Source organism: Lissotriton helveticus, chromosome 3_1 (genome assembly GCF_964261635.1).
Source record: "Lissotriton helveticus chromosome 3_1, aLisHel1.1, whole genome shotgun sequence".
Classification (NCBI taxonomy): Eukaryota; Metazoa; Chordata; class Amphibia; order Caudata; family Salamandridae; genus Lissotriton; species Lissotriton helveticus.
The window spans coordinates 1,100,405,668-1,100,418,342 of record NC_136061.1 but is presented as its reverse complement, the minus strand read 5'-3'; the positions used below and the strand labels follow the sequence as shown (position 1 = coordinate 1,100,418,342).

General features: G+C 44.9%; 1 protein-coding gene across 2 annotated transcripts in view; it reads left to right on the top strand.

The window, feature by feature from the left end:
• Positions 1-12,675, top strand: part of MARCHF7 (membrane associated ring-CH-type finger 7) — a 263,235-nt gene that overhangs the window by 243,866 nt on the left and 6,694 nt on the right. For both annotated transcript variants that reach the window (XM_078681680.1, XM_078681681.1), the window contains exon 10: positions 1,933-1,981. In XM_078681680.1, coding sequence (XP_078537806.1) covers positions 1,933-1,981 — 49 coding nt within the window. The remainder of the gene's footprint in view (positions 1-1,932; positions 1,982-12,675) is intronic.

Below are 12,675 nucleotides of genomic sequence, written 5' to 3'. Positions count from 1 at the left end.
TTTTCCTCCTGGTTAAGCAATATCTCTGTGCCCTGTTCTTCAGGGTTACGCAAAGAACTTACCTAAATGTCACCCCTGAGGCATGATGGGAAGCCAGGGGTCATGGCTGCCTTAAAGGCACGGTGCCAGTTTTTGTGTGAAAATGCTTTCATTTTCTATGCTATTGGTTTACAATGCAGCCTGTAGGCTAACAATGTCTACTTTATTTGCAGTTTTCTCTTCATGAGTTTTACTGATTAAAAACAGTTCAAGTGCTACTTGCCCTCTTGTTTTTTTTATTTGGAAATAATTTTTTTTATGTGTTATTACATTGTTTAGCCTCCTAGATGGGAGCTGTGTTGGTGTGTGTGCGTGTGTGTGTTGGGGCGTGTGTGTGTTGGGGCGTGTGTTGGGGCGCATGTGTGTGTGTGTGTGTGTGTGGGTGCGCGCGTGTGTGTGTGTGTGCGTGTGTGTGTGTGTTTTCGCTCCGTATATGTTTTATATTATTTCCAGGGTCCTAGCACATGGTTGGGAATATTCAGTGCTTATGACTGAGGATACCCCTGGAAGAGAGCTAGGATTACTGGTAAGTAATTTATCCTTTTCTTCTATTGGGTGGCCTTTGTTTTTGCCACTCTTTGTTGGCATCTTTGTGCCAGATCAAGTGGCTCTGCATTGTTGGGTGCTGCTGTTACGGCATTTTTGTTGTTTTTTCTTATGCTTTTCTGTGTTAGTTAGCTGATGCCCAAAGGGAGTGCAGGTATTACCCCCCCCCCCCTTTTTTTTTTTTTTTTTAAGCTCCTGCCTTAATTTAGATGTATTTCTATTTTGGATGCTACAGATCTGTCGTTGAGTTGCTATGTCTTTCAGGATACACTTCCAACCTGCCATTTCCTAAATTTTGATAGACTAGCCTGATTGCCTTGGTGGTGGACCCATTGACCATTTCTGGTCTCCGGCCCTCCTCCATGGTGCACTACTTGGTGGTTTGATTCATAAAGCGTGTCGTCTGTAGGTTGAAAGTATCCATCTGAATGAAGAAAGTTACTAAACTTCTGTAACTACCTTTCTATTGTATGCTCCTCTACCTTCCGATTCCTCACCAAACCTGGCCACCTCCCCACTCCCAGATTACTGTACTGAAAATACGATATTGAATGGGTGGTGCCATGTGGCGCCATGATGTCCCATCCAGGGAGGCCTCACGAGCAATGGAGCTACCTGCCAGTGTGAGAGGGCTATTGCAGATTTTCAGGATTGCTTCTAGCGGAGATTCTTGAGGCGAGCATCTACTGGTAGGTAAAGTATCCACCAAAAACAAAGCAAAGTAAAAAAAATTATTTTGCTACCTGAATGCCGTCTTTGGATGATGTATGTTGCAGTAGTCGAACCATTTACGGCTACTCACTCTGGGTTTGAAAGATCACTTGAAGTGCATCCTTCAAAATGGCCTAAAGATTTGAATGAATGTTATTGACTTATTGGTCTGGCTTGTGGAGAGGCATGGTTCCCTTGGGCTCACCTGGTCTACTAAGCACTTGTGTGCTATAAGGAGATCTAGATTATAAATCCACATTTTCCTCTTAAAGAAGAAAAAAGGGCCCAGGTTTCCAATTTGGTAGAGTTTTAGCAGTCCCATAACCGCTTCCACTACAGTCCACCCAAATATTTTTTGTACTGTTACACTAGCAGTGGATGTTGTGTCCCATTTTCCAGTCAATGCGAATGATTTTGGGAATCCAGTTGTGTACACTGGTGAGCTAAAGGTGAATAACCTAGTGAAAGCTGATGTTCCCCCAAGGTTTATGTATTAGTAAACTATTTGATCACACTTATGCTGTGCCGCATTACTTGGTCATTAAGGTATAATGTCGGCAATGCATTGTTTTAATGTTTATTCTGATAAGGTGTATACTTGGCATTAGTCTGAACGTTCCTTTTTTTTCTTTCTAGTTTACTAGCCTTGCAAGAACTCTTCAAGCACACTTGGCAGACCTTGAAAGTAAGTTCCTTTTTGTTAGTTGCTCAAAATTCTAAAATTTCGTCAGATTCCAGTGACAATGTCTTCTAGGTTGTAGTGCTTTTCATTGAACCGAAACAAATAGGAGGGAGGTTTGAGCCTTGAGCTTCTCATCCTGTTGGTCCATTAAAGAGTATGCCTACCAAAATGATTGCAATGCTAAATTAAAATAACTTGCAAGTTTTCTGTTTCCTTGTTTAACTTTCAATACACTACACATGCTGTCTTCGATAATAGGCTGGTAAGTTGGTTGGCCAATTTTTCAGGTTTTCATCTAGATCTCTTGGTCACAATGCTTGGATTTGCTTTGCAGCCATGCAATGTTTTTGGCTGTATTAACAGATGAGATTAAAACATATATACAGGTGGTCAGAACTGGCATGGTTATATAGGAATGTATGTGGTCGGATATAGATTAAGGGTGTGAATGCTAAAGGATTATAACTTTTCAAAACCAATGTGACCAGATATGCATGTCTCAGACACATCTCGTGAGTTTTCAGCGGCCCACTTCCAGAGTGCTCATTATGGCGCTGCATTTTATGTTTTGGCTGTAATATTTTGCAGGGCACTCTCCAAAGTATATTAAGTGCATGGGATTAAATTGTGTGCTGTAGTACAGGTAGACTGTAAACCCTTGACATAGAGGTACATATGGCCTTGATTTCTTCAAATTTTAATCTAGTGGGATTTTTCGGTGCCCTTTGAAGATCTGAAGTAAGTTAAATTGTGCAATGCTCTCCCTTAGTCCGGATGCTGCCGCATTACGTATTTCATGAACGGTGACATACTGTATTCTGCACCTCCTACCTGACCTGTAAACCAGCAGCAAGGTTTTCAAGAGTTTAGGCTCTTAGATAAAAGCTGTGACCATGCTAGAAAATATATATTTTTAATCTAGCAATAGGGGGATAGCAGTTGGTTTGTGAGCGCTGTGTTTGCCTTCCAGATTTCTTAAGCAGTGGTGTTGCATTACCAGTCTTCAAGGACAGGTCATAGCAAGACCTGTCCCAAAGAAAACGCATTAAATGGAAGCAAGAACACAATTGATCAGGATCTAAAATATGTACATACCATTGAGTCTGTTTATAGTCCCATGTATTTTTTCTAATTCTTCCCTTACATGCTACATATACATTATTCACATTAGCTTGGCCGTATTACAATAGCTTATTAAGATAGTACTGCACACCCCTTTGTTTGAGCCTGCAGCTCTGGTTAAATAAATGGGCGTAAGCACTACCCCTTGAGGCCGTCTTCATATTCGTACTACAAGCATTGCTCTTTTGAAGGTTGACCCATTGAGCAGGTCTCTGCAACCCCTGGTTCTTTATTTTAGAGCTACGATCTTTGTTTTGCTGGAGCAACCCTAACATTCTGAAATTTGTGTATTGCGTCGACACCCAGAAGATTTCAGAGATTAGTTTGGATATCTAACAGTCTGAAAGCAAGGAAGAAGGTGCTTGTTTTTGCCCAATGAAGAAGCCCTTACTTATTCTATTCGGATAACCAGTCAGCCAGAATTTCTGCTTCTGTGGCGTTTGAATTGAAAAACAATCCTTGGAAGTCGTATCCCCCGTCTTCTCATTAAAAAAAAATACTGTGGATTTCAGAGAGCATATGGCAAGGTACCTAGGAGTTTGCGGTTAGGGACTTTTAATCTCCTAAAAGCTGACCCTTGTATTCCTTGTCCACAGTAAAACCCAGCCCTTAATTGCCAGTAGCCACTTTGAAACACCCCATCATCCAAGATGGGCCATTACTACTAAGACATCTGTAACCTTGATGACCTCTGCAGTAGTGTAGTTGACAGTCTACCACATAGTGAAGTTTACACCTAAGACACCTGTGGCAGTGATATAAATTCTCTCTGCAATCCAGAGGACCACTGTTATCACCCTAGTCCTCCAAGAATATTACATTAGAGCTGCTGCAGAATATGGACTCTTGAGTTACTTAGATCGATGCCTTTTCAGGGCTTGTAATGTATGACGGTTTTCTGATCACAATGATACTAGGTAACGCCTGAGACTACTGCTCATGCTGACTAGTTGCCCTGGACTTCACAGCAACCTAAGCTGCACGTAACCACGGGATCACCAGGTGCAAGTAATTCCTACAGGTTTCCTTTTATTACGTGCAAACATATGTTGCAAGACTTAAAAAAGAGGATTGCAGCCATATACCTGGTTGTCATCTGAATATTGTGAAGATGCATCAAGTTCCTTTTGCACTGCTAACCTACAAAGCTTGTGGCTGTGGCAGAGACCATCAGGATTTGTGTATTTTTAAGTTTTAACTCCACCACTACAGCCTCTGCCTCATGAAATATGGGCTGTATATATTCCAGTGTAGTGGATAGGATCCAGAAGAGGAAGGCAAACCGCTTAATGAGGAAAGAGTGCAGTGATCATGTAGCACTGGACGAAGACTTAGCGGAGTCAGATTATGCCTCCCCTTCATACCACAGTACGATCAAACCATGTTCATGCTGTACGTTAAATGGAGGAACCTGCCTTTAACTCTCTGGAGAAGCCGCCTGTTGCATATTACTGGCTAGACATGGCTGTTGCAGCATCCGTTGAGTTATAGGCTTCTCATCGAGCAGTTTGAAATAGGAGTTCTCCAGTATTGGGGTATCTTTCATAGATTCACATGCCTGAATCATTCCCCGTCGTTGGAGTGGGAGTCCCACGGTACATAAAAAAGCAATAATTATGCACATAACCATAAAATAGGTAACTTAGAACCAGGAAGTAAAGTAGCCATGAACTACAAGGAAAAAAGCTTCCACATCTAAGACTTGTCTGTCATTATTTACAGTCCAAACTGCAGCCAATCAGACGACCGCACCCTCCAGAATGTTCTCCTCAGAGCCGGAGTCTCTCAGATTTTCTACCACACGTCGTGTGAAGGGAGTCTACCTGAGCTCCGCTGAGTACTCTTCTTTTCTTCTGAAATTTCTTCTCTTCAGGATGTCCTCTTCAAAGAAATCTTCCTTTAGACCTTGTGAATCTTGTAGGAAGCTCGGCTGTTTTCTGAAGATCCCCACAGGAAATGCATTTATTATTGCCTTTATCCTGATCACCAGGTGAGCGATTGCAAGATATGCAGGACCTTCCCTCAGAAAACCCTCGGAGATAGAGCAGGGCGTCTACTTCTGTGGCTACAGAAGATAAAGGTTCAAGACAACCCCTTATCTGAGGTGGGAAATATTGCCTCTGGCTCATCTATGTCCTCTAGAAATTTAATGGCTGAGGAGGATCTGTCTTCTCCTGGGGGCCAAGGTGTCTAGAAACACAACCCTCTAAGGGTTCTGATTTGCCTTCCACCTCAAAAAAGGCTCCACCACCTTCAAAAAGTAAGCCTCTGCCTACTACGCCCCCTAGAAAGACAGTGAAGTCTCTGGCATCAAAACTACTTCCGGAGAAGGATTTACCTCAGAGAAAAATCCAGTCATCGGCGTCTATGACTGCTCCTCTGTCGACAAATCACTGTCGACGCAACTTCGACTGTTACCTTCTCGTCGCCGAGACCAAAAATTATCATGTCATCAGCTTCATCCCGGTCAACGCTAGTCTGTCTCTGTGAAGCCCATCATCGACGAAGGAAGTTACATCTACTGCTGACGCCCCGTCGACGGCTAAGGTTAGAAAGATATCTCCGATGGTCGCCTTGTCGACGGTCGCCTCGTCGTCGACAGCCGCCTCGTCGTCGTGGAAGACTGCCTCTTCGACGTCGACATCTTGCATGTTTGGTCTGCATCTACGGCCTCCTCTGGACCGTCTACGACAACATCTTTACTGCAGAGAGGTGGTTCTTCGTTGGAGGCCCTCTCTCCATTGCATATCTCCCCTACCAAGTACCTCTTGAGATTCCAGAGCAATTACTGGACTCTGGGGAGGATGATGAGTCCGAAGACGATGACCGATTTCACACTGACAGGAGGCCTTCAGAATTGCCTATTAAATATCATGAGGATGACCAGGATAAAAAATCTTTTCCCGGAGTCTGTAGCTCTAGCTCCTGACATGATACCTACAGCACAGATGCCTTTAGCTCTGCTAAACAATCTGCAATTAATGTTGACCATTATTATCACCGTTTTCCTCCATCTGAATCGGCAGAGTCCATCCCATCGACACCTATGCCTCAAGCTTCTATCTCTTCTTTAAGGTCTCCCAGACCACCTACTCCAGTACCGTGTCATCATTCCCATGATGCTAACACCACTGACGATGATAGAGAAGGAGGAGAAGTGGATGATAGATCTTTTTACTGAGTGGGACTACCAGATTTAAACATCGTCCCCTTCAACTCCAGCTCCCATTGACTCTCCTCAGTCGCTATCGGAGGCTTTCATATCCTTATGGAAAGAGCAACACAAAGGTTCCTTCTACCGATGGAAACCAAGAAGAATGAGTGCTTCCTCTACGATTTTAAGGATCAGCCAAGGAAACAGATACGGACCATTCCCATTATTGATTTCATTTGGAAGGCAGGATTGAAGGTCATGACAGCGCCTGCTTCTATTCCTGCTGTCTTGCCTCGACTAGACAAAAAATATAAGGCACCAGGTAACTCACCTCCTAGGTCAGCCGAAAGCTGACTGTTATTGCCCAAGTGGCACAAAGAAGAGCTAGAACCCCCTCCTCTCCAATCACAGCTCCTCCAGACTGGGACGGCAGATGACTGGATGCTATTGGGAAGAAGGTTTCCACCATGGCAGCGACGACTGTCCGTGCTGCAAATTCACTGGCCATATTAGGGCGATATGACACAGATGTGGTCGGACATCTCTCCCTACATCAACATGTTGCCGGAACCATCAAAGTCTGAGGCCTTCGAGATCTTACTCTGCTGAGATAATAGATTGGGCCATGGATGTCGCATCCACAGGTTTTAGGCAGCTAGCGGGTGCCGCAGTACTGCGAAGGCAAGGCTGGCTGAAATCAACATCTTTTCGCCAGGAGGTTCAGGCAAAGATTATTGACATGCCGTTTGATGCAGGATCACTATTTGGCCAGCATGTCGAAGAAGCCCTTCAGGCCATTAAAAAAGACACCGAGACATCAAGATCTCTCTGTACTCTTCAATTTCAGAAGCTGCCCTTTCGGGGTGCTACAGGACGTTGATCCTTTTCTAATAGAGAAAGCTACAACCAACAAAGGTCCTACCAGTCCTTTCAACGCAATCTGCGATATCAGTCCCAAAGACAACAGTCAAACGGACAGCGAAATACCTCCTATTCGCAAAATAAAAAAGCCCTCCTACCATAGACTGGATTCGACTAAAAAGCAATGAGAACCACCACCACTTATACCGCCCTTCCCTTTAAAAGTTGGAGGAAGAATCTCCCAATTTTACTCAAACTGGTCCGCTATCACATCAGACAAGTGGGTCCTGGACATCGTGGCCAGAGGCCATATTCTAGATTTCATAAATATTCCTCCAAACTCTCCTACCAAGGGCCCACCTCCTGCTCATCCCAAGGAGCTTTTTTCCCAAAAAATTGGATGATTCCGAAGGGAGCTATCGAAAGGGTCCCTCAATTACAAAGAGGAACAGTATTTTATTCAAGATTTTTCCTGATAAGGAAAAAGTCGGGAGAATTGTGCCCCATCCTCGCTCCCTCAACAAATACCTAAAGAAGTTATCCTTCCGGATATGAACGCTTCTAAAAATCCTTCAGCTCCTCTCGGCGGGGAGGGGGGGGGGGGGGGATCACATGGCCACCCTCGACCTCCAAGACGCCCATTTCCATGTGCCAATCCTGCCCAGACACAGAAAATTCTTGCGGTTCAGAGTGGCTGGCAGGGGCTTTCAGTTCAAAGTCCTTCCTTTCGGACTACGTTCAGCATCGCGTGTATTTGCCAAGGTTCTGGCTCCAGTGGCCGCACACCTTTGTCTGGAAGGGATTCAAATCTTTCCATACCTGGATGACTGCCTTATCAAGGTGAATTCTTTTCCAACCGCAAGCGCACACATTCAAAGATGTCTGTTACTTTTCCAATCTCTAGGTCTCTCCATCAACCTCGACAAGTCTCCTCTTGTTCCATCACAAAGAAAGACCTTCTTGGAAGCCACGTTGACACTCTACTTACCCAGGCATTTGTCTCAAACGAAAGACAACAAAAAATCTGCAAACTAGCCCGCCTTTTACAATCAAAAAGGTGCGTTTCAGTCCGGCTGTTCAAGTCTTTTTTTAGGGATGATCTCTTCCTGCATCCCTTTGATACCCAACTGCCGTCTCAGAATGAGGCCCCCTGCAAGAGGAGCTCAACTTCCAATGGTTGCAGATTTTGGGGTCGTTCAACGACATTCGCATCACGCCTCAGATGCGAGTAGCCTTTCTCTGGTGGACTGGAAAGAACGTGAAAAAAGGGTGTGCATTCCTGGTAGAGGTTCCAAATTCACCATCACCACAGATGCATCTCCCGAGGGATGGGGGGCACACCTTCAAGGGATGACGGTCAACGGCAATTGGAACGTCCAGCAAAGGACGTGACATATCAACCATCTAGAATTACAAGCCATCTTTTTAGCCCTAAAATTCTTTCGAACCATCATCCTGGGGGCTTCATTACTACTTCGGACAGACAACATTACAAGTATGCACTACTTGAACAAACAAGGAGGAACAAAGTCTGCCCTACTCTCTCTTCAAGCCCAAGAAATCTGGGACTGGGCGATACGACACAGAAAAAGCCTATCAGCGATCCATCTTCCAGTAGTTTCCAATGTCCTATCTGGTTCCCTCAGCAGATCGACCGTATCCAATCACGAGTAGGAGTTACATCAACCAACATTGAATCGGGTCTTTCAGGAGTGGGGTCGTCACGACCTAGACCGGTTTGCGACCGATCACAACCGCAAATGCCCATTCTTTGCAAGTTCGCTTCCCCACAAGGGGTCACGCAGGAATGCGTTTTCGATGAATTGGTCGCAGATATGTGTTTACGCATTTCCTCCGATACCGTTGGTTCCCAGAGTTCTCCAGAAGATGAAGAGAACCTTGTCGCCTAATTCTCATCGCTCCCAGATGGCCTCCTCCAGTTCTGGTTTACCGAACTTCTCCTCTCAGAATGCGATCCCATTCAGTTTCGACCAATACCGAACCTCCTATCCATCCAAAACGGACAGACCTCCCAATCGGACCCTGCCTCTCTGAGATTAGCAGCCTGGCGCCTGAACACCTTGAATTCGCACATCTGAACATTCCAACAGATGGTAAGGAAGTGTTTGCCAACGCTCGAGCACCTGCCACTGTTAAAACGTACAGGCTTAAATGGAAGAGATTTTGCATATGGTGTCAATCTGCCAATATTCATCCAATTCATGTAAAACCGGAAAAGATTTTGCCGTTCTTTTTACACTTGGCAAGATCAGGCCTGTCCCATTCTACTCTGAAGGTATTTTTGGCAGCTATTTCAAGGTTTCGGCAAGACTGTTCCAATTCTCTCTATTCAGCTAGGATCATTCAACAATTCTTCAAAGGATTGTTTGGCATGTTTCCTCCTATCCGGCCCCCACCTCCATCCTGGCATCTTAACGTGGTGCTTGCACAATTCCTGCGGCACCCCTTTGAGCCTATTCATAAAGTGGATTTGAAATTTCTATTGTGGAAAGTATCTCTGCTATTGGCTTTAACATCAGCTAGGCGAGTCAGTGACATTCAAGCTTTTACTGTTAATCCACCTTTTCTTCAACTCACCTCGAACTCAGTAGTGCTATGCACTAACCCCATTTTTCTGCCTAAAGTACCTTCGGACTTCCATCTCAACGAGCCTTTCATCTTAAAAACTTTCTTTCATAATCCACAATCACATGCGGAAGGAACTTTGCATTCCCTTTACATTAGAAGATGTCTCAAGTTGTATTTACAACGGACTTCTACAATCCGTAAATCTGACCAGTTATTTGTGGCCTACGGAAGGATGCGGCAGGGACATTCAGTATCCAAGCAGACTATAGCTCATTGGATTTCTGCCGTAATTTGCCTCTGCCGTCAGCAAGCAGGAAGACTATTGCAAACCACTCCGAGAGCACATTCTACAAGAGCAATCTTCTTCTACTGCTCTCTTTGCGGGTGTGCCTCTTCATCAAATTTGCAGAGCTGCAACTTGGTCCAGCAGACACACTTTTACCAAGCACTAGTGTTTGGAAGCTGCCAGTGATGCAGGTACGTCAGTGGGACAAGTGGTTCTCCGTAATCTTTTTAAATAAGGTGAGCCTCTGTTCTTTCCTCCTCCTCTGTACTGTTTTCTCTGACGCATTTCAGACATGATTATTATATATCGTAGCATTGCCCTGTTATATACATATACATGTATTTATGCATAGTATAGCATTCTAGGTATGTTATTGCATAATGTCTTTTGTACATATGTCTATTACAAATAGCGTCTTACGAGCATTATTGGCGTACTGCTTTCTACTCTGATTCAGGCATGTGAATCTATGAAAGATACCCCAATACTGGAGAAGAACAATAGGTTCGAGGCATATGAGCTGCAGACTTTACACTTTGCATTAGATCGCCACCTGTTGTTGGGTTCGGATGATTGCATGTTGTTGCCGTCTTGGAAGAAGTCTTTGTAGTCACGAGATAGGTGACTCCTCCCTTGGACGATAGTGCGCATGTGCATCGGCTCCATCCTTAGATTGTTTTTTTTATGCCACTGGGTTTGGATGAAACTTTTCGGCTCCGGTTCGAAATCTACTCCTCAAGTACTTGAACGCGTAACATTTTATTCAAACTTCACCAAACAACTTTTGATACCAATAAACATCGACTCAACTTAATCAGCTCGATTCCAGTCGTCGACGTGGGCCGTTGGAACGCCTACCCACGCCGTGAGGCCTACACCTCATGGAAAGGACGCCATTCAAAAAATGTCCCGAGTGTGGAGCAAAATTTTCACACAGTGACCATCACAAGGTCTGTAACCTGTGCTTATCGCCAGAACACGACGAATCCAGCTGCACAGCCTGTGCATCCTTTCGATCGAAAAATACCATTCGGGATCGGAGGGCCCGTCGACGCGACATGCAGAGATCAACGCCGAAACCAGTGGATATCTTCGAAGGTTCATGTGTCCCGGAGAAAAATTCTGATGATCTCCAGATCGTATCCGAGGCAGATGACTCAGATGACTCCATAGCTTCAGGTCAACGCGCGAGTACCACTGCCCCTACCCCAGCCCAAACACCAAAATCAAAGGCAACGGTCAACACTCCGCCTGCGGGGCCCAGTCGAGACCAAAAAAACACTTTGAAAGCCCCGCTATAGAGCCTTCCGGTATCTCTATATCGAGCAAACCGCATGTGCCGACACCACCTGCTCCCTCGGCACCGAAACAAAAAGTCCTGGTTCGTAAAGACACTACGAAACCGTCGACTCCGAGAGACAAAGCGGCTCTGAAAACAACGAAGCCTGTTTCCGATATCCCGAAAACAGCTTCCACTCCGAGGCCGATACCCTCTATGCCGAAACAAACAAAGCCTGCTTCCGATCCTTCCAAGTCCACGGAACAGGCTTCGGCTCCAAAAACAATATCTCCGGTGCGAAAAGCTACGCCAAAGGACTCCACATCGGCTCCTAAGGCTAAAGACAAGCAACAAACTGGGTCGGAACCGAAAAAATTGTCGCCAAAGGCTGTGCCTCAAGAAGAGGAGCTTTTCCAACCAGATCCTTTACAAAAAAGGATCTACATTGATCCAGAAACAGGACATGTTTCCTCTACACCACACAGGAAGAGGAAGTCGGATACAGCACCTACACCTCCAGTGCCTGTCAAGAAGGACTCTGCCACATCTCCTATGCACCCTTCTTCTCCTGTATCTCCTGCTCTTCCTTTAAACATTTCACCTCAATTCTCCTCCTCATTCTCCACAACATACACCTCATCAGGATGTTGATGATGATGAGTATAGCATGGGGGGGAGGGAGAGACCCAGATGACCCTTTTCCCTACCCAACAGGTTCACCAGACTGGGAGTATCCAAACCCACAGGATGTACCAGATATTCCTGACCCACATATATATCCATCTAAACCTTCTCCTCCTGAAGACAATATTGGGTTTGGACACTTGATTAATAGGGCTGCCATCCATCACAATGTCACCATGCATTCAGATGAGGAAGATTTTTTACTAGACACTTTAGAACACTCCCAAAAATGTGTGCAAATACTGCCAATAATTAAAGGAGTCCTTATACATGCACCAGAAGTGTTTAAAGATCCTGTAAGAGCTAGAATTATAAACCCAAGGATAGTACAGAGCAGCTCCTCAAGATCCTGCCAACATTAAAGGACAGTTACCCGTAGACTCACTAGTAGTTTCAAACGCTAGGAAAAGAACAAATTCCCAAACAGGTGAAGCACCACCTCTTGATAAAGAATCAAAGATCATAGATGCTTCAGGAAAAAGAATAGCTGCCCAAGCTAGCAATACATGGCGCATCGCTAACACACAGGCCCTCCTCGCAAGATACGACAGGGCTCACTATGATCAGCTAGAGAAGCTCTTACATCTACCTGACCAATATAAGGCACAAGCAGATGACCTCATACAAGAGGGTAAGCTTATATCAAATGCCTCTATTAAATGCGCACTAGATGTAGCAGACACTGCATCCAGAGCAATAAACACCAGTGTCCTCCTTAGACG